Source organism: Pangasianodon hypophthalmus, chromosome 19 (assembly GCF_027358585.1).
Source record: "Pangasianodon hypophthalmus isolate fPanHyp1 chromosome 19, fPanHyp1.pri, whole genome shotgun sequence".
Lineage (NCBI taxonomy): Eukaryota > Metazoa > Chordata > Actinopteri > Siluriformes > Pangasiidae > Pangasianodon > Pangasianodon hypophthalmus.
Window position 1 is genome coordinate 17,156,671 of NC_069728.1, and position 18,017 is coordinate 17,174,687.

The 18,017-nt window shown below is 39.9% G+C and overlaps 1 protein-coding gene across 16 annotated transcripts in view; it reads left to right on the forward strand.

The window, feature by feature from the left end:
• afdna (afadin, adherens junction formation factor a) overlaps positions 1–18,017 on the forward strand; it is a 126,260-nt gene that overhangs the window by 41,689 nt on the left and 66,554 nt on the right. For 7 of the 16 annotated variants that reach the window (XM_053242127.1, XM_053242124.1, XM_034313668.2 and 4 more), the window contains exons 2-11: positions 4,233–4,428; positions 6,492–6,604; positions 7,428–7,588; positions 7,750–7,910; positions 9,199–9,356; positions 12,704–12,797; positions 12,939–13,076; positions 14,016–14,060; positions 15,872–15,966; positions 16,442–16,695. In XM_053242127.1, the coding sequence (XP_053098102.1) occupies positions 4,233–4,428; positions 6,492–6,604; positions 7,428–7,588; positions 7,750–7,910; positions 9,199–9,356; positions 12,704–12,797; positions 12,939–13,076; positions 14,016–14,060; positions 15,872–15,966; positions 16,442–16,695 (1,415 nt within the window). The remainder of the gene's footprint in view (positions 1–4,232; positions 4,429–6,491; positions 6,605–7,427; positions 7,589–7,749; positions 7,911–9,198; positions 9,357–12,703; positions 12,798–12,938; positions 13,077–14,015; positions 14,061–15,871; positions 15,967–16,441; positions 16,696–18,017) is intronic. The other 9 variants (XM_053242119.1, XM_053242128.1, XM_053242121.1 and 6 more) reach the window with 3 other exon arrangements.

Consider the following 18,017-nt stretch of genomic DNA (forward strand, 5'->3'; position numbering starts at 1 on the left):
TAAAAACAATTCCATGTTGTTTGAATTTGTTGTAATTCAATTTCGAATGCATATTTGATTCACTTGCATGCCTTCTCAAACCAAAAATATCATCAATAGGCTTCTGTGCCTTAAATACCAAAAATATAATATAAATAATAAACGTTTAACACGCATTTTGTGATCAAGTCACAGACATGATCTGGAAACTTTTAATTTTATCTTAATGTGTAATGCAACGACTTCACTGTGGACTAGTGGGCGTGGCTTATTTGATTGACAAGCTGTCACAAAGGATCGTTGTGCTCGTCTACCCAAAACAAACAACCAGAGGGGAGAAAAGAAAAGACTTGTTTTTGTTCAGAATAAAGAAGGAAGGATTATGTGCAGTTTGTTGCTTGTGGGAATTCCGGGTGGGAGTTACAAGTGGGAATTTTGGGAGCTTTCCCGATTTCTGCCAACGGCTACATTTCACCTGCTTCGGCTCTCTTACAGATGATGAAGATATTGTGTTAATGTTTAGCACAATATGTTTCTGATTGAGTGTTTGGTTTCTTTTCATTTACGGGAGAAAGAGCCGGATTCCGCAGCCATCAGTCAGATCGCTGATTGTGGTGTTTGCTCATCAGTCACGACTGCAGCGCTGCTCTGTTAGCATGCTAATCATGTTAGGGGTCAGACGAGCGCCGACCCCGTGTGTTTTTCCTCCATACAACGTCCTGCCCTTGTTCTTTTGTCCCACACACTGGCAGCTTGTTGCTTTTTTTTTGTCCTGGAATCGTGTGTGTGTTATCGGTGTGTCTCAGGGGAGTGTCTGATTATACAGGCCATGTGTGGAGATTAGATTAGCCGGTCGCTCGTCAGATTTTTCGGCACGACCTGTGGGGAAGAAAAGCACAGCGTTTTTGACGAGCCAGTGATGTAACAGACTGGACTTTTACGTGTTAGTGGTGAAAAGTGATGAAGTTGGTGTGAAATTTACGTCCTGGATGATTAGTGAGCTCACTCTGAAATGTGGACGCGTTTATATTAAGCGTATGGTGACGTGTCGTCGCCCCCTGCTGGTGGGGCTGCACTACAGTCCGTACTGTTTCTCACGGGGACATATTAAAAATTACTGTCGTAATATAATAGAAAAAATATTTTATCTATTAATATAAATTGTCACAATATTTGTGTTTAATTTTGTTTTTGTTAAATGATTGCAAACTGACTGAAAGCAGTTTGTGTTCCACAAATTTTTGTGCTTAATCTATACAATTGTAAAAAAAAATATATATATATATATCTCCTTATTTTTATTTTTTTTAATAAAATAAAACTGATATTTTTGCCTATAAAAAAAGAAAAATATTTTTAACATAATAAACACGTTTATTATAATTTATAACATTAACGCCTTAATTTCTGACATTTTGAGAGCAAAAAATATCGTGATGCATAGTGTGTATCATAAATTTTATTTTTTACTTAATGTGTAAAAAATAAAAAATAAAAAAATAATAATAAAAAAAAAAAACTCTCTGGAAGCAGCTGATTTGATGTTAAAACTTTTGTACCTGAGTTTTTTGTGTGTGTTATTTTCTCCTATTCAGTATTTTTTTTTTATACATTTTTATTTTTTTATTTTTTATAAATATAAAATTTATGAATGTAGAAAATAAAATAAAATGTATTTTTAAAAGTATACTATATTCATGTTTTCAGGTAAAAGATACACTCTAAAGATACAAAACCTCAGTGAGAGTGAAAAGTACAGGTCAGGTTCTGAGAGTACTGCTAAACAAAAACCCCTGAGGTAGTCAGTGTTCCAAAAGTATTGGCACCCACGCCCAGACAAAGTATGTGAAGTTGCGGTATCATGTAACTTCTGCATGTGTAGTACTACGCCTGGACCGTGTGGGCGTGTGTGTGTGTGTGTGTGGGCGGGGATCGAGGCTGAGCTTTCACTCCTGGGTTTTGGACTTGAAGGATAAGAGATGAAAGGTAGCGTCCTACCCATTACTGATTTACAGAGGATCACATTGAATGTGTGTGTGTGTGTGAGAGAGAGAGAGAGAGAGAGAGAGAGATAGAGAAAGAGAGAGAGATAGATGACTAATGGGAGAGAGCCTCTTGGAGAGGAGTCATGGTCAAAGGTAAAAGTTGTGTCTAAAGGTTAGGAGTCTCACTTCAAACACATTCCTGAACATGTTTGTGTTTATTGTGTGTGTGTGTGTGTGTGTGTTTGTGTGTTGCTAATAATTCTGTTATAAAGTTTACACACCTGTGATTTGATTTCCTCGTCACACTGCTTGATCTCGTGCAGTCGAGATGAGAGTGTGTATCCCTGCGCTGTACTACATCGTCAGTGCGGACAGGAAACAGGTCCGTGTGCAGAGAGGAAACACACACACTCACACACACACACTCCTGACCCTCATTGTTTTAGCGCTGATGGAACTGGAAGGGGAATTCCACCTAAAAAACAAAAAAATCTTACATTTCACACATCAGTGACGATGATTCAAATCCCTCATCAGTTCTCATTTTATTTATTCCTCATGGAATAACTTTTATTCTCCACTGTCTCCATTCCTTCTGAAAAGGTTTTCAAATCAGTGTCTGGGATAACGCACACACACACACACACACACGTCTGCACTCTTTCAGGTTATGGATCTGAACCAGGGCTGGGCGATATAAATGTATATAATTCTTGATTCTCACCACTATACACTTTTCTGAGATATCGTGATGTCTTTTTCAGAAATTTTATTTATTTATTTATTTTTAAAATAACAATTACAAACTCTTCTAATTACAAAGCAGATTGTATAAAGTTTTTTTTACTGTCTGAATCATAGAAAAATTGTAAAGTGTAAATAAATTTTTTACATTTTTAATTTTTTTCCCCTCTTTCACTGTTAGTTTTTTATTTATTTATTTAACAATTTATCATCAAACTCATTTTTAAAGGTTTATTTTTAAATGAAAAGCTGTTGTTTTGCTGACAGTTTGTTATGAAACCTACATATCATGATACATATGTCTCAGAATATTCTGATATGATATTTTTCATTATCTCGCTCATCCTTCATCTGAACCCTTACAAATTCTCAAAAGGGGAAAAAAAAAAAGCGGATCCATAACTTCATTAGCGAGCCCACTGGATATATGTACCTGCTCAGTTTCAAGTTTTAAACTGAGCCTAAAACCTAAAATGTGTCTCAGACTGAGGAATAAAACACTTCGGGTTGTGTCGTTATAGGAAAATAAACAGTGAAGAGGTTGTGTTGTTCCAACTTCTGTAGAGACTATAGATGACGTTTAAGGTGGAAAAAAAAATCGCAGGAATTTTCCATTAAAATTTTTCACCAAGGGATTTCAGGTCGAGCCTTAAATAAAACCCTGTTGTATTTAAATAAATGAAGCAGCAGGAGGCAGGTGTAATGTAGAGCTGACTCCACAGATTTGGTCCAGACAGCCGGCCGTAGCCTCGAGGCCGCCGGTTTGAATCAGACAAAAGCTTTAGGATATCTGAGCAGCCATGGATCGGGATGCTGCTACAAAGACTGCCTTGACAAAGTGTTGTGGTTGTGCTTGTGATTGTGTCCACCGGTTAATTTCTAAAATTACACACCGGTGCTCTGAGAAAGAAAAGAAAAATCTCTTCTTGGCTATTGTAGTAAGACAAAAGGTGCTCTCATGCTGCTGTGTGGAGACAAAAAGCAGATCTCCTCAGGCCACTCTCGCCTCCTCACGACCCGGAAAAAGAGACCGCTTCAGGATGTCAGGTCATGTGATTAGGGTTGGCATACAGCGCCATTAACACACTGATGGATGGGAGGATACAGAAACATACTCTCGCTCGTCATATTTGGAGGTTTTGCTTTGAAAACTGATCCCTGGTCCATCAGAAATGGGTAGAAATGAAGTCAGCAAGATTGTGTATGAAAACTGTCAGTTCCTGACCTCGGGCTAGGTGTCGGATAACTCTCACTGTCGCATTAACTTCCTGTTCTATGTTTCAGAGGCACTTTTGCTAATCAAATTAATGCAGATTATATCAGAGTATGAGACTTATGAATAAATACACAGTGTACACACAAAGACCAGCTCAGGACAGACTGCAGATTACACGTAAATGGAAATCAATCAAACGTATAGTCAGCAAGAAAAGTCCCAGAGTGATGATCAGCTCCACAGCACAATGTTTAAGAACCTGATGTGAAAACAGCTGGACTGATTTGTGCTCATCTCCCTCTCTGCAGGAGTTGGAGTTCCACGGCGTGATGCGGTTTTATTTCCAGGACAGAGTGGCTGGGAACTTTGCCACCAAGTGCATCCGTGTGTCCAGCACAGCCACCACGCAGGACGTGATCGAGACGCTGGCCGAGAAATTCCGGCCCGACATGAGGATGCTCTCCTCGCCCAAATACTCGCTGTACGAGGTCCACGTCAGTGGTGGTGAGTAGCGCCACAGCACAGCTGGATCATCTGCAAAACTGAATGTGCTGCTTTACTAATTTTCTTTAGTAAATTCGTGTGTAAAAGTTTTGTAGGCCAAACTGAACTAAAATTCCCAGCATCTTAAAAAAGTTTTCCAGGTTTTCTTCATACTCACATATTTATGTTTATAAATGCCAATCACACATAATGTACCACTCGTATTACCTGGCACAGCTGATTTACATTTAGCCACGCCCCCAAAACTCCATACAAGTCAAAGCTGAAAATGAAAATGATGAAATGGTGACTAAACAGTGAGAGTGTGCTTCCTAAATGCAGATCCCTAAATGTTGCTGTAATGCAGCTCAGCCCTAGACTGCTCCTGTAGACAAACACTAAAGGCTGATTTATACTTGCTGTTAATTACGTGTACACAAGATGGCCGCTCGAATCCTGCATTTGTTTGGCATGTCGCTTGTGCAAGTCCTCAGAAATGAACGCGATGCGTGCATGAGGTGCAGTACCAACGTAAACAGTGCAGACGGTACAGCCCCATGTGACACTGTGTCCGCTACTCACTACACAAAATAACGTCACGTCTCAAATCACATGATTATGTACTGCTCTAGATCGTTATCGATTATTAACACTAACAGTTTTCCTATTACAGTCAGTGTTAGAATTTAAAAGCCTCTTAAACCTACTGAAAAGTCTGTTTTGAGTCTTCTGGGTATACTAGATTAATATATATATATATATATATATATATATATATATATATATATATATATATATATATATATATATATTTTTTTTTTTTACTAAAGGAGGGTTTAAGAGGCTAAAGGAGGGGTTAAGAGAGGGTTTTTGATTTGAGACATGACAACAGTAAGAAAGTTTTAAAAAGAAACGGAGCTCGTCAGTCTGTTTAACGTTGTTGTGCATAGAATTGCTAATCATTACAGTTGAACTTGGAAACCAGATGGCCAAAGATGTTCTGGCTCTGATGTGCCCTCTAGTGGGTGCTGTTCTTAATCCTCCAGATTTACACAATCCATGCTAGCGAGTATAGGAGCAGTGCAACTCACGTAACGGCTGAGTGCGTGCACGGACGTGTGGCGAAAGTGAAGTATATTTCACATTAATGTTTATGAAGTAATGAATTCGTACTCAGTAATTTCTGAAGGTCTCATCAACCCCGAGCTTAATTCGCTGTTTTGAGAATGTAAATACACCATAAACTCATGATCACCAAGTTAGCTAACTAGCTTATCGCTAACAAAACACACTCTTTCATGGAGACATCCATATTTTTCCCATGTTATAGCTTGGAAATGACGTAATTCTGTGTTTAGACTTCCCACTAACTTTTCCCTCCTTTTACAGGGTGCCATTACTTTTGTCTTCATTGAACAGCTTTTGTTATTAATGTATGGATTTGTTTTGGATCGCTTTCTTTTGAGTTGTAAATATGAAGCTATTGAGTATGAGTTTCTCAAAATCTTCATTACACTGGTGTGCAATTGAAACAAATCGTAAATAAATACATTAAATGTACGCTGTATATAAAATTGCAGTTGGTCTTCGCCAGATGGACGATTTGAAGTCAATCAGTCGAGGTTCACGTTAGTGAGTCTGCTCATATCTCCCCGAACTAACTGGATTTACAATTGACAAATAAGTCCATTTGTATCTGTCTTGATTCAGCTGATTTTTGTAGATTTTAATGATTAAAAATAGGGGAGAACGTACTAGCTATCTGGTTGTAGCTAACAGCTTGTAACAGGAAACTCTTCCAAAAACTAGACTTCAGTGAGTGCACTCTGCTGTTTTTAATGATCTACTTCCTGTATTTACCGTTTTTCATGTTTTGCTAGCTAGTGACGTTGATGAGCATTTAATATTAGCATATACAACAGATACAATCCCGAGTCAAGTTAAATATATATATATATATATATATATATATATATATAAAATCCATAGACTAGAATCAACTAGGACATACATCAGACTAAGAATATGACAAAAAAAAAAAAAAGAAAGAAAGATATGACCCGTGAACTCGTCCTCTCTGGCAGAAGAACGGAAGCTGGACCTGGACGAGAAGCCCCTGGTGGTGCAGCTCAACTGGAACAAAGACGACAGAGAGGGACGCTTCGTCCTCAAGAACGAAAACGACATCATCCCAAAGGTGAGCGATTAGAAAGCGTTGATTAATTTTCTGTAACTGCAGCTACAAATCTCTATAGTTATGAATGTTATTGTTTCTATAGTAACGACTTGAATTAGGACACGTATAATGGACACTCCACATAAACAGACATATTCAGGACAGAAGAGTTTACGCTTCACAATTTCTCTGTTACATGATGAGAGAAAAAAGAGAGGCTGATGAGGGGATGTCTGTTTATCGCAGCTAATACAGGAACTAACTTGTTTTGCAAACATTAAACGTAACTATATTTGTGAAATGTTTTGGTCCAAAGATGGCTGACAGCAAAGTTTCCGGCAGTGTGATAGATTTCGGATTAAAATCAACGAGTCTGAGTGATACTTCGATGCTCGTCTAGAATCCACCTATAGGATGATGTCATAGGATGATGCGAAATGCACAGGATGCCTACAAACATGAAAGTACCAATTAAACACGCTAATAAACAGAAAACATCTGCTTATTACCTCAAGCTCAGTTTTGAAGAATGTTCTGTATAACGCTGATTGATGACGTGAGCAGCAGTGAACAGTCATTTTCTTTCCTCGTAGGTCCTACAATCCTAGTTGCATGTCTGTATTTTTTCAGTATCAGAGCTTAGGACGACGTGGGACCCCTTTAACCTGCAGTCTGATCATGTATAAGCCAAACTGCGAGTCCTGACAGACGCCGAAATTGTCAAACAGCCCAGATATAATGACAACTTTCGCAAATTTTTGTTTCTGACCATGCTTCAGTCATCAAATCTTAACTCACTTCTCCTCTCTCTCTCTCTCTCTCTCTCACTCACTCTCTCTCTTAGAAAATCCAGAGCAACGGGCCTGAGAAAGAGAAAGAAGGCGTGATCCAGAACTTCAAAAGGACACTGTCCAAGAAAGAGAAAAAGAAAGAGAAGAAGAGAGATAAAGAGGCCTGCGCCCGGATTCCTGACGGAGACGAGCACGCACTGAACAGAGAGGACGGGTGAGAATCTGTAACAAAAAAACAAACAAACAAAAAAAGCATTTCGTTATGTTTTGTTCCTCGGAAGATGGTGAATTTTCTATATAACAAGAGCTCTGACAGTAGTTCCGCAGATTTATATTCATGTTTATTTGGAGTTTGTTCTGTCGTTTAATGATTAGAGAGAACTCGAGACTGGCAGCAGAGGTGTACAAGGACATGCCCGAGACCAGCTTCACCCGCACCATCTCCAACCCCGAGGTGGTGATGAAGAGGAGGAGACAGCAGAAGCTGGAGAAGAGGATGCAGGAGTTCCGCAGCGGAGACGGACGGCCTGACTCAGGTTAATACACACACACACACACACACACACACACACACACACACACACACACACACAGAGTCAGAGCAACATGCTGTCAGTCATACTAGGTCATCTTATATAGGCCATGCAGTTTGTGCATCTCAGACCTATGAATATTTAAAAAAAAAAAACAAAAAAAAAAAACGAGCTCTAATGACGCCACAGCTCGTGATTCCGTAATGATAGGTTTGGTTTGCGTTTTGGTCAGTGCCCTCGGGTACAGCCAGACACTGGCATCTCCTTGGCGGACATTTTGTTCTGTGTGGGTTAGAAATGGCTGCCCAAGGCTGAAAGGCACCACAAATCAGCTTCCAGGAAATAGTTTGACGCAAAACATATCTTCTAGCAGATTGGATCTTATGTAATTGGGTGGATTACCATGACCCTTGTCATTTATTTATTTATTATTTATTATTTTTGCCAAAAAATTCCCATCTGTGATTTTACAGGAATTTTCCAACATTTCTTAACCTAATCTCTGTTTACTGGATGTGCAACTTGAACCTTTAATGCTGGAACAGCAGTACTTCTTTTTTTTTTCTCAAAAGAGTCTCAGTACTTTTGTTCATTGTCTATAGATCTGAATGGTTGAGATACATTATACTTCCTCAAATGCCACAGAAAAAAAAAAACAGCCGTATCCTTAGTTTTCATATGACGTCACAAAATGTCCGCCATTTTTACAACACACATGCTGCAAATCCGTGAGAAGACCGCCACATTGTGTAGTAACTATGCCATCTCTGTGGTGTGTGAGTGTGTGTATGTATGGATAGATAGATAGATAGATAGATAGATCTATTCTTCAAGGTTCCTGAAAGAGATTACAGTTCAGAACCTCGAGCATAGAGATAAAATATATAGAGAGAGCATGCTAGTCGTGATCATGCTAACCATGACCCGAATCCCAGTACCTCTGGATCGCAGCGACCAGCACACCCCACACTGTGACCATTAAAAAGAGCCATTCGGTAGTTTTCAAAAGTCACCAGCTTCATGTCTCTGCAATCCACCATCTACGAGAAAGAGGACATGGAATTCAGGCATTTTAGCCGACTTTGGAGCTCTATTTCTGGCTAAAATTACACTATTAGTTATTCAGCTAGGGGAAAAAAATTGTCCAGGTAGTTACAAACACTTTGCATTGTGGGTAACTGTCTAGTTTGCGGTAACGTCAGTGAAAACAAAGGAAACTGTTCTTCCACATGAGGGTGACAACTTTGCAAAAACTGATGCTGAGTATTTTCTCTGTTTCCGCTTGTCTCAGGGGGGACGCTGAGGATCTACGCAGACAGTCTGAAGCCCAACATCCCCTATAAGACCATCCTGCTCTCCACCACTGACACGGCTGACTTCGCTGTGGCCGAGGCTCTGGAGAAGTATGGCCTGGAGAAGGAGAACCCCAGAGAGTACTGCATTGCTCGGGTACAGCACACACACCACATACACAAAACCCTACTCTGGTGCTAATTTGTTACTTTGTGTTGTAGTTTTGATATTTCTGTGAAAAGTCACAGGGGACATTGTTATTGCTAGCTCACTTACAGTGGCATTTATTAGAAGAAAACATTTCAACAATCTCAAACATAAGGTATAATAGTCAGGTTTTGCTGTTAGCTCCTAAAAACACACAAAAAAAAAAAAACACACAAGAGTTTCTGGTGTCACTCACCATTAAGCTGATGCAAACACTGGACTCAATGTCCCAGAATCCAGTGCACCTTTGCGACGCTGAGTTACAGCAGAGACTCAATTTGTCTAGTTGGCGCAGTTGCATTAACGGTGGTATTAGCGTGAAAGTTGAATCTTCTTAAGCTGACCTGTTTGAGCAGGGTGTACAGATGAGGAGGTGAGAGAGCCGGACAGATTGAATGTCTAAAGCACCGCTGCCTCACTCTCTTTCAGTATGATAAAGAAATGCTCCTCTATCAGCATGTAGTCGAGCGGCATTGTGGGTAGTGTACGAAACCAAGTGAAAATAGACTAATGTCAATGAAACAACTGTAAACTGAAAAAAGTCACTTAAGATAAAAATAAAACCAAAACAAAAATGGACGCCGTTCAAGATTTCATGTTGATTATTATTATAAGATTAATATGCAAGTTATTCAGGGTGAATTTTTTCCATGAAGGTAGTGTGAAGCATGTTGGTACTGGTTTTAAACTGTAAAAAGTTGTTGAGGAAATGAGTAAAATGGCCTTGGAATATCTCTAAACCTTCCACTTCTTAAATTACAAACTTTATAATGCATAATATGCTAATTGTAAACATCACTAATATCTAATATCCACCAACATTAGCTTATTTAGCTAGCTAACTGTTAGTAAACTAGCTCACGTCTGTGACATGTAGACACGAGTGGGAGTTTCATACAGTGTAGAATCATGTTCAAAACTATGCATTTAATCACCAACATTAGCTGAGGAAATCAAAAAGCGTCTGTTGTAAATGGGAATATGCACCGTTTCTGTGCTGTGTGACACAAACACCAGTCCAAATAATCGAAATCACTCATCTAACAGCAATCAGCAGTTAAAAAAAAAAAACACCTCGATTTTGACTTGGAGCTGTAAGGGAGGCGTGTGTTTCTCAGATTTTATAAGTGAGCATGTAAAATATGATTAGTAATTAATTTTAAAAGCTCTCCTGCCTGTTTTGTGTGCATGTAGTAAGTTGGCCAGGGCTTCAGCTTGCTTATTGAGCTGATGAAATGCTTCCAGCTTCTCCCTGGACAAATCCTCACTATCTCAGCACGTCTGCATGGGGTGTGTGCTGGACTAAAGCCAGAGTCTAATGTTAAGAGGAGCTCTTTGCCTCTGATTAATTGCTGTTTGGCTCAGTGATGGCAGCCCAGCATGTGTGGAGAGAAATATTGCGCTTGCTTTTTGTTCTCACTCCATCTTTCTTCTTCCTGGTGTAGCTAAAGATGATTTTTTTATTTGATTTTAATAACCCTTAATAATAGTTCTTGTTATTTTAGTGGTAAATCTGGTCTGAATGGAGAGAGAGCTGTGGTAATGCTGATGTCTCCTCTGCTGTCCTCATGTGACAGACATCACAAGCGTTACCTGAAGCACCTCTCAGCATTTGTACAGTCACTTTAAGAGCCTCTCAGGGGGGTACTCTCAGCCTCCATGCCTCAATCTCCTACCCCGTCCACACCCACTTCTGCCTTTCTGCTTACCTTTTAATTACACACATACTTCATTAACCTACACAGGTCTCTGCAAATTTTTGCCAGATTTTCATAAACTACATTTATGGCATTTGGTAGATGCCCTTATCCAGAGCGACTTACATTTATCTCTTAACCATTTATCTCTAACCAAGATCTTAACCACTGAGCTACCACTGCCCTGGTAGATTTATCATCTCCACATCAAGTGGATATGTGGCCTTTGGTGCACTTCAGCACAGTTAGGGTGATGATGCTCACAAACCTGTTGCTGAATGACAAGACTTACGATTCGCGTAGGGATTAAATAAGAAAGATGTGTTATTGGCACAGCAGAAGCGTCAGAGGGTCATGAGTTTGAATCCCCATGTTGCCACAGCCATTCATGCCCAGGAGTCCAAGAGCGCAAAATTGGCCATGGTCTCAGAGTGTGAGAATGGCGTCCTCTGTCTCCTCTGCCAATCACAGTGACACTAGCCAATCCTGGCTCTCTATGAGCTCATGTATCCGGAAGAGGGAGGATAACGCTTTCCTCCATGTGATATGGTTAGCTGGCTTCACGTGTCTCAGAGCCTTTATCCTCCCCGGCTGGTAGCTGTCATGTGATAGGGGAGGTCTGACTGGTGGGTGGGAATTGGCCAAGAATAAATTGTAGAGAAAATAGGGACAAAAAAAAAAAAAAAAAGATAGCTAGATAAAGAAAATAAAACAATAAGAAAATTGCAGGTTTATAATCCAAACAAATTAATAACAAAAACTATTATAGCTTCACAGATGTGCAGTAAATGTGTTGACTTACTGATCTTAAAGTAAGTCTCTTCGCCAAGTAATTCCTAAATCATTAAGCAAGACACGAACTTTCACAGCAGTGGCGCTATCACAGTCTTTTAAAGGTTAATAAAGCTTCAGCAACTGGAGAAATCAATCACCTTTGTTTATGAGGTGAACTGGGTGGTAAGATGGTGTAGAATCTGCTCTTTCCCTCACTAGACAACGTGACCAGAGTAAAGGCCAGTTTGTACACATGACTTTGAGAGTAGCGTTGTTCATACACTCGTCTACGTACTTCATGTACGCCTGGAGGATTAAAAGCGACATCCACTAGATGGCACATCCCTGTCTGTCAGCTTTCCATGTCGAACTGGGAATTGTTTACTGATTTCATATACTGCGATGTTAAACACACTGACGGGCTCTTTAAACTGTCTGCCGTCGTCGTGATCGTTGTCATGATCTGCGCCTCAAATCGAAATCTCAGAGCTAATATTTAAAAATTATATAATTATATCTAGAAAATCTAGAAGACTGGTACAAAAAACAGACCTTTTGATAGGTATGAAGGCTGTAATAGGAAAACCGGTTAGTGTTATTACTTAATAATGATCCAAAATAGTACACAAGTATGCGATTTGAGTCACAGCACTAGTCCGTTGTCAGTAGTCAGCTATATTGCCTCCACGGTTTACATTTGTATTGCACTACATGGACGTGTAGCCTTAATATCTGAGGACAAAGACAAATATAATCCAGCTTTGACATGCCTGTAAATACGGCGTGCTTGTTATGGTGATTAATTTGATGTGTTGTGTTCCTCAGGTGGTCCACTGTGATGATAAACCTGTAAAAGAGACCATACTGGAGGACTCAGAGTGCCCTTTACAGATCTTCAGAGAATGGACCAGTGATAAAGGTCTGACACGCTTCCAACATATCCCTGTATAAGTATTTATACAGAGTCATGCTGTTATAGGAAAATAATTAACACAGTTGTTTTTAGCATGTGGTGTCTCACAGCAGACGAGTGAAGTAAACTGTCGTCATGTTGTTACAGAGGCGTTAGTGTTCCAGCTGAAGAAACGTCCTCCTGACTTCATGCCTAAGAAAGGTCTCAAGCCGGGCGACAGGATGGGGTCGCTGCATGGAGCGCTACCTCCCGAGAAATTACCCTACCTGGTCGAGCTGAGTCCAGGTGCGCCGCACACACACACACACGCACGCACACACGCGCACACACACAAGGGTAGCAGTGAGTTAGCGTTAGTAGCACTGCTTTCATCACTGACATTCACAGCTCAGAAAAACACGTCTGTACTAGCAGTGCCAAATTCCTTTAAAAAATTCTATTCGGATTTTAATAATTTAAAAGATTCAGCATTCAAATCTGTCACGTCATATTTTAATCATAAACCTCAATATTTCAGATTTGTTTGTTTATTGATCAGTAATGTTCTTCCAGTCTTTCCACACACCAGACAGAATTCCAAATAGGTTTCTATTCACTATACATGCTCACTACATAGGGTTTAACCTAACAGTGTTGTACACCCTACATAGTGCACGATATGTCTGATACAATGCTATTCGTGTTGCTGTGGTGTAAGAGAAGTGAAGCACATCAGGACGTGCTGTTCTGGGAAAATGATCAACAAATCGCACCATCCTTTCGTTGATTATTTTCCTATAACAGCAGCCCCGAAAAGTTGTGTTATAAATGACGTGTTTACTCAGATTTACTGACGTATCCGAGACGAGATATTTTCAGGTCTCTGGTTAGTCAAGTGACACCACTCCTCAGTGCCAGATATTTTTTGTTAACCACATCTGCTGCTTGCACACTGTCCCTCTTCCTGCTGCAGTTCCTGTAGTTCACTAACACTGTGTGCAGACGTGTATCTGTGTATAACCACACATTGTATGTCCACGCTCTAAACAATGAAACGGTGATGGAGGGTTAGCTGTGTGTGCTAATAATCAAACTAATAATCTTCTTTCTCCTGCTACATCTCTCTCTCTCTCTCTCCCTCTCTCTCTCTCTCTCTCTCTCTCTCTCTCTCCCCCCCTCTCTGTGTTTGTTTGGTCACTTTGGCTCCTCTGTGCTTCTGGCTCCTGTGCATGTGTCCTCTCCTAGGGCGAGGGAATCACTATGCCTACTACGCTTATCGGCAACACGAAGGTAACACACTTCTTTTCACCTGCTGCTCCGCCCCTCTGCATCTGTCTCACTAACATTTCCTCCCTCACCTGTCGCTCTCTACGTGACCAGAATGAACCCCAGGGTTTAAAAAACATTGCACTATAGAGTGCTGTAAAATATGCATGTGAAGATGAAACATGGTGTAGTAAAAAGGTTCATTATGTATGAAAGTGTTTGTTCCTGCGCAACGAGAAGGTTTTTTTAGATTATTATTTTAGTTAGCAGTTTTCCTGTTACAAATGTTAATCGACCTCTGCACTCAAAAATGTGTTTTTTGAATCGAAAAAAATTAAATTAATTTAAAATAGACGATTTCTCAGTGCTTCTTTATAAAGCTCATGGGGACACGGCTAAGTAAGCCATCTGGAAATTTTTCATGGCTTAGAATTAGCATGGTAGATCGCTAGCTAATAAATTTGTGACTTTTCCACAAGCGATTTGCGTCGTCATTTTCAAACCCGATAATATGATATTATGTATTATTATATTATGTTATATAATTCTAAGCTACTAGAACTTCCCAGGTATGTGATCATCTTTATCTCAGCTGTGATTGCACCAAAAATATGGAGGTTAGTTTATGATCTCAGTAAATAAGCTGGACACTTTTGAGCCAATCACAGTTGAGAAGAGGATGATCTCGTCGCTAGGGACTAGCTAGCTAGATAGCTTAGCTAAAGTTATTGATGAACATATGACATGAAAAAACTATTATTGCTGTTATAATTGCTATTATTAATAGTAATAATAGTATTAGTATTAATAGTCATAATAATATTATTACTATTATCACTACTATTAATAACTTTTGATATTTTATCATGCAAATTGCGGCTACACAAATTACAAATTCGTTAATCTCGAGTGTGTTGCTCATGCCGATGTTTTGGTTAACCAGAAACCTAATTTACTCAGCTGAAAAGTGGTAGCTAAAGAAAATTAATAATATATGGTGAGCTTGTTAGATAGTTACGTGAATTTAACAGAAATGAAAGAATGTACGATTGTGTAGCACATTGTTTTTTTTCACTAAAAAAATCAAAACAAAACAAAAAGTTGTCTGTGAGCTGTGAAACGTCCTACATTTAAACAGCCTGCATTCCAAATGAAAAGTACATTTTATGAAATTTAATAGGGAGCAGGGGTAAATTTTCTTAACTACTTGAGGTTACATACATGTTAAAATCTAATAGCTCGGTGGCTAAATCTGCTCGTCTCAGTCACCCGAGCTACCGGTTTATCTACCACTGAAAATCAAGACTGAAATCTCATATCTATTTATAACAAGAGCAGGCTAGTTTACTCGCAGTTAGCTAACTGGCTAGCTAAGTTAGCTTATGTTAGTGATATCAGAAACAGCAGGAGAACATGGAGGTGTTTTCAGACTCATGTATATTCACAGATTGTGGCTTTTTCTAATCAGTGTACTCATGTACATGTGCTCTTACGCCATTTTAGGTTCATATGATCACATGTTTCCCGTCCTTTACTATAAAACCAGCTTTAGGAGAAGTGTCGAGTGAGATTTTTGGATGTAAAAGCGTCAGATGCGTGTAGAAGTTTGTTCTCAGGGCGTTTTGGATCAGACGGAGCTGTACAGAGGAGACAGTTTTTGTGTTGCTGGTGTCTGTGAAAATTTTCTGTGTGTGTTGTGGTGGTTGTGAACAGAGGCATTTTTAATTTTCTGTATCTGGATGCATGTGATATATTAACATCATAGTGTAGACTGTGTGTTTCTCACTGTGTGTGTGTGTGTGTGTGTGTGTGTGTGTGTGTGTGGGTGTGTGTAGATGGTTCAGACTCCAGGGATAAGCCTAAACTGTACCGGTTACAGCACAGCGTGACTGAGGTCGGCTCAGACCGGAGTGAAGACGGCAACATCCAGGTGAGCAGATTAAACCAACGTGTGTGTGTGTGTGTGTGTGTGTGTGTGTGTGTGTGTGTGTGTGTGTGTGTGTGTGTGCGTGCGCCTACGTTCTGTCTTATGTAAAATTTCATGATTGCAGGATATCTAGAAAAAGAGATTTGTTCATTGTGAATGTGAAAGAAAATATTTGCAGGGAAAAGTTTTTTTTTTTACGTACGCAGCGTGTTTTCAGTCATCAGTGTGATTTATAAGGTTTATAAAGGATGCGTGTATCATAACGTCAGCAGGTTTTCAGGGATAAATGACGAGACGTGATTGTGTTTGGGCTGAGTGGAACATATGGGATGCCCTGTATAAATTTAAAATATCCGATCTTTAAAAGCAGGAATGTTTGTCTTGTTCGTCTTTTTAACGCACTGACAGCTGGTCATTTTGTCGTCGCATTAGAACGAGAGCCCGGATTAAGAGTGTGTGTTGTTTCTCCCTGTGACAGCTGTTTGGGCCGGGTATCCTGCCTCACCACTGTAACCTGAGGCACGCCGATGGTCTGGTCACGGTCACGCCCGTCACTCTGGACGCCGAGACCTTCGTGGACGGACAGAGGATCTCGGACACCACGGTGCTGCGCAGTGGAATGACGCTGCAGTTCGGCGCCGCACACGTCTTCAAGTTCGTGGACCCCAGTTACGACCACGCCCTGGCCAAGAGAGACCCGGGGGGCATGGTGAAGGGCAGACACAAGTCGGGGTGAGTGGATATCTACGGCACGAACAGCACCTCAGTGCTCATCTACTTTTACTGAACATCACGTTACACTGGTTTATTACAATGAGGATGAGATCAGGAAGCTGGAATAGTACGAGAAATCACACAAGACATATAATGATGTTTAACGTCCGGGAGGCAAGTTAGTTCCTGTTCTCCCTTACGTAACAGCTGCCATAAACACTGACCAACATCTGTCTCTCTCTCTCTCTCTCTCTCTCTCTCTCATTCAATCTCTCTCAGTCTCTCTCTCTCTCTCTCTCTCTCTCTCTCTCTCATTGAATCTGTCTCTCTCATTCAATCTCTCTTTCTTTCTCTTTCTCATTCAATCTCTCTCTCTCATTCAATCTCTCTCGGTCTCTCTCTGTCTCATTGAATCTATCTCTTATTCTCTCTCTCATTTAATCTCTCTCAGTCTCTCTCTCTCTCTCTCTCATTCAGTCTCTCTCATTCAATCTCTCTTTCTTTCTCTTTCTCATTCAACCTCTCTCTCATACTCTCTCTCCAATTCTCTCTTTCAGTCTCTCTTTCTTTCTCTCTATTTTTCTCATTTAATCTCTCTCTCTCTCTCTCTCTCTCTCTCTCTCTGTCTCTCTCATTTAATCTCTGTCTCTCTCTCTCTCTCTCTCTTTCTGTCTCTCATTCAATCTCTCTTTCTTTCTCTTTCTCATTCAATCTCTCTCTCTCTCTCTCAATCAATCTCTCTCGGTCTCTCTCTCTCTCTCTTTCTGTCTCTCTCATTCAATCTCTCTTTCTTTCTCTTTCTCATTCAATCTCTCTCTCATTCTCTCTTTCAGTCTCTCTTTCTTTCTCTCTATTTTTCTCATTTAATCTCTCTCTCTCTCTCTCTCTCTCTCTGTGTAATGCAGTCTGTTTTTTTGTGTAAACTCCTCTGTCCTGCAGACTTTCCTAAGTTGGGAAAAATAATGCACACCTTCTGACCAATCAGATTTGAGAATTTAAACATGCATTCGTATGACACGATACAATCTATAATCTTTCCTGAATTAAAACATCAACAAAAATTAATAATAATAATGCAAAAGATCCAGTTCTGTTAATACATAAAGCTCTAAATGATTCACTTGTTTTAGAGCATTATGCTGTTTAATCACTTAAACTGGAAATATGATGAGTCGTAAAAGCTCCAAAACTCAAAAATATTTTTATCTAAAACAGACAGCGATTCTCAAATCAGAACTTTTCTCTTGGCTTCAGAAAGCTGAACTGTTGTGAGCGTTGTGATGCTGCCAAGTGTAGTCTGTAATCAAATTAGTCTCCGGCGCACTCGCCGTTTAAACGGC